This window comes from Ruditapes philippinarum, unplaced genomic scaffold, assembly GCF_026571515.1.
Source record: "Ruditapes philippinarum isolate M1 unplaced genomic scaffold, ASM2657151v2 ctg25769_1_1_1_1, whole genome shotgun sequence".
NCBI classification, from domain to species: domain Eukaryota; kingdom Metazoa; phylum Mollusca; class Bivalvia; order Venerida; family Veneridae; genus Ruditapes; species Ruditapes philippinarum.
Window position 1 is genome coordinate 1 of NW_026854028.1, and position 2,181 is coordinate 2,181.

The window sequence follows — 2,181 nt, forward strand, 5'->3', positions numbered from 1 at the left end:
TTTCACGCTTGATTTAATCATGGCAATATTTGTCTGTTAAAAAATAAGTAAATAGGCGTGTTCTGGAAGCAATATGCGTAATGAAGAGGTATATAACAGTTTTCAGCATTTCTTTATTGCACATTGTTGTTAAACACAGTGCTATGGTGGATCAGAAATGAGGAGGAGTACATTTTACAACCTTTGGACACTTACAAGTTGAAAACCACAGCAAATACTATAAAAGTGACAGTGGCAAATTCAAGAACTGATACAAAGTCTGTCGGACACAAGCCACTTCGTGCCATACAGTGGCACTGGAAGAATTCTTTAAAAGATACGTACATGTTGAAACTAAATAAAAGTGAAGACATTTGTGAAAAAACATTCATTGGGTATAATAAAGATTTTGCTAAACTTGAAAACGTTGTTATCGATCCAAGTAAAGGAAAAGGAAGACGAGGCGGTGAAAATGTATCCGACGTTCTAAACCAGAAGGAACAAGATGAATATTTTGTGCTAGAGCCGGGATATTTCCATGTGCAATGTAAGAAACATGAGAACTTTAACTTTACTTCACGGTCACATTTGAATTCATTGCATGACGCTGTTGGTATTGGAGCAATGCCAAAGTATGATGAAGTTATACCGGGATGGACGGTTGCTGTAATACGGTATGAATATGTTAACCTTTACCATACCATGACAGACTTTTACAATACATTCCTCGTTGCCAAGGTTTTTAACATCACGCAAGGTCACATGACAATTTTATGGTTAGATGGACATCCATGGAGCGGTCTGGATACAACGTGGGAAACATTGTTTGGAAAAGTTTTACGGGCGGGGGATATAAAGAAACCGTGCTTATTTGAGCAGATGATATGGGGAATTATGGGTTACCACAGTCCGTTGACTCGACATGCTGCTTACAGTGCACCTTATTTAGAAGAGTTTAGAAAATACGTTTTAATATCTCACGGTATTACAAAAACAAGTGCTCTAAATTGTAGACGATTGCAAATTACAGTGATTTGGAGACGGGATTATTTAGCTCATCCACGAAAACCTTCTGGTCTTGTAACAAGAAAAATAAAGAATGAAGAAGAATTTTTAGAAAAAATAAAATCAGTTTTCGTGGGACATGATATAAGAGGTGTTCAAATTGACCTGTATAACATGACTGAACAACTTGAAATGATTGTAGACACGGACATTCTCGTGGGCATGCATGGTGCCGGATTGACACATGTCCTATTTTTACCGAAGCATGCCGGGGTTGTTGAACTATGTCCGAGTTACTGGAAAAAGGACAAAAAACATTTTGTAACATTTGCTAGATGGAGAAAAATTCCTCATCTGTTATGGTACAACAAAGATCGGAAAAGAGAAATAATGAGACATTCAACAATAGTAGATGTTGATGCTGTAACAAATTTGATAGTGAATATGAATTCTACAATTTGTGGTGAATCATCAAAACACAGTCAAAAGAGAGATAAATTGCACAATTGAGTTAAAATATGGTTAATTTCCATAAAAGCATGTCTAATACATTCATGTGTTATTTCTTTGATTTAACATTTTTATTATATTTCCTTTCAAAATACATCTATCGTATGTCTTGTTGTCACAGATTATTCCGGTAAAAGAAAACAACAGCTTTTGCATATTAATATGTTTTTCATTTCAAATTCATAGTGAATAATGAGTTATGATTAATGAGAGCTTAAGAAAAAGCAATGTCTTTTATTCGAAAACCGAAGTATATGGTAAGCATGTTCGGTTAAAGAAATTCTTCTCCACATGACCCTTCACAAATGTATGAATTTCACAACCTATTCTTAAATTAAAGAGCACATGTCATTATGTGTGAAATATTCTATTGTTTTTTTTCAAATAGAAATATTAGGGAGAACTATGAAGCAGTCCTTAATGTATTATTTTACTACTGTGCATATTAAGCTTACGCATTTAAAACATAAAGCAGAATGTCTCTAGAATCATGATAATTTTCATGAACATCCTGATAATGTATTTAAAAATAAAATATTGTGGACTGAAGTAATTTTCACAATACAAACGGATTTTCAATCCATGTAAATAACCACGAAGAGGCCAAAATATGCAAAAAATAACCTTACTGCTTTAGTCACGGAATAGCAATGGACAAAATAGCAAAATCTGTCATTAATCTGTCAT

The 2,181-nt window shown here is 34.0% G+C and overlaps 1 protein-coding gene across 1 annotated transcript; it reads left to right on the forward strand.

Annotated features, from left to right (window-relative positions):
- Positions 1-139: 139 nt before the first annotated feature.
- LOC132738700 (uncharacterized) lies at positions 140-1,494 on the forward strand (the record flags this gene model as incomplete). The annotated part of the gene is made up of 2 exons (XM_060726291.1): positions 140-961; positions 1,187-1,494. Coding segments are annotated over 2 exons (1,130 nt in total), but the record flags the coding sequence as incomplete, so codon positions are not given.
- Positions 1,495-2,181: the final 687 nt, after the last annotated feature.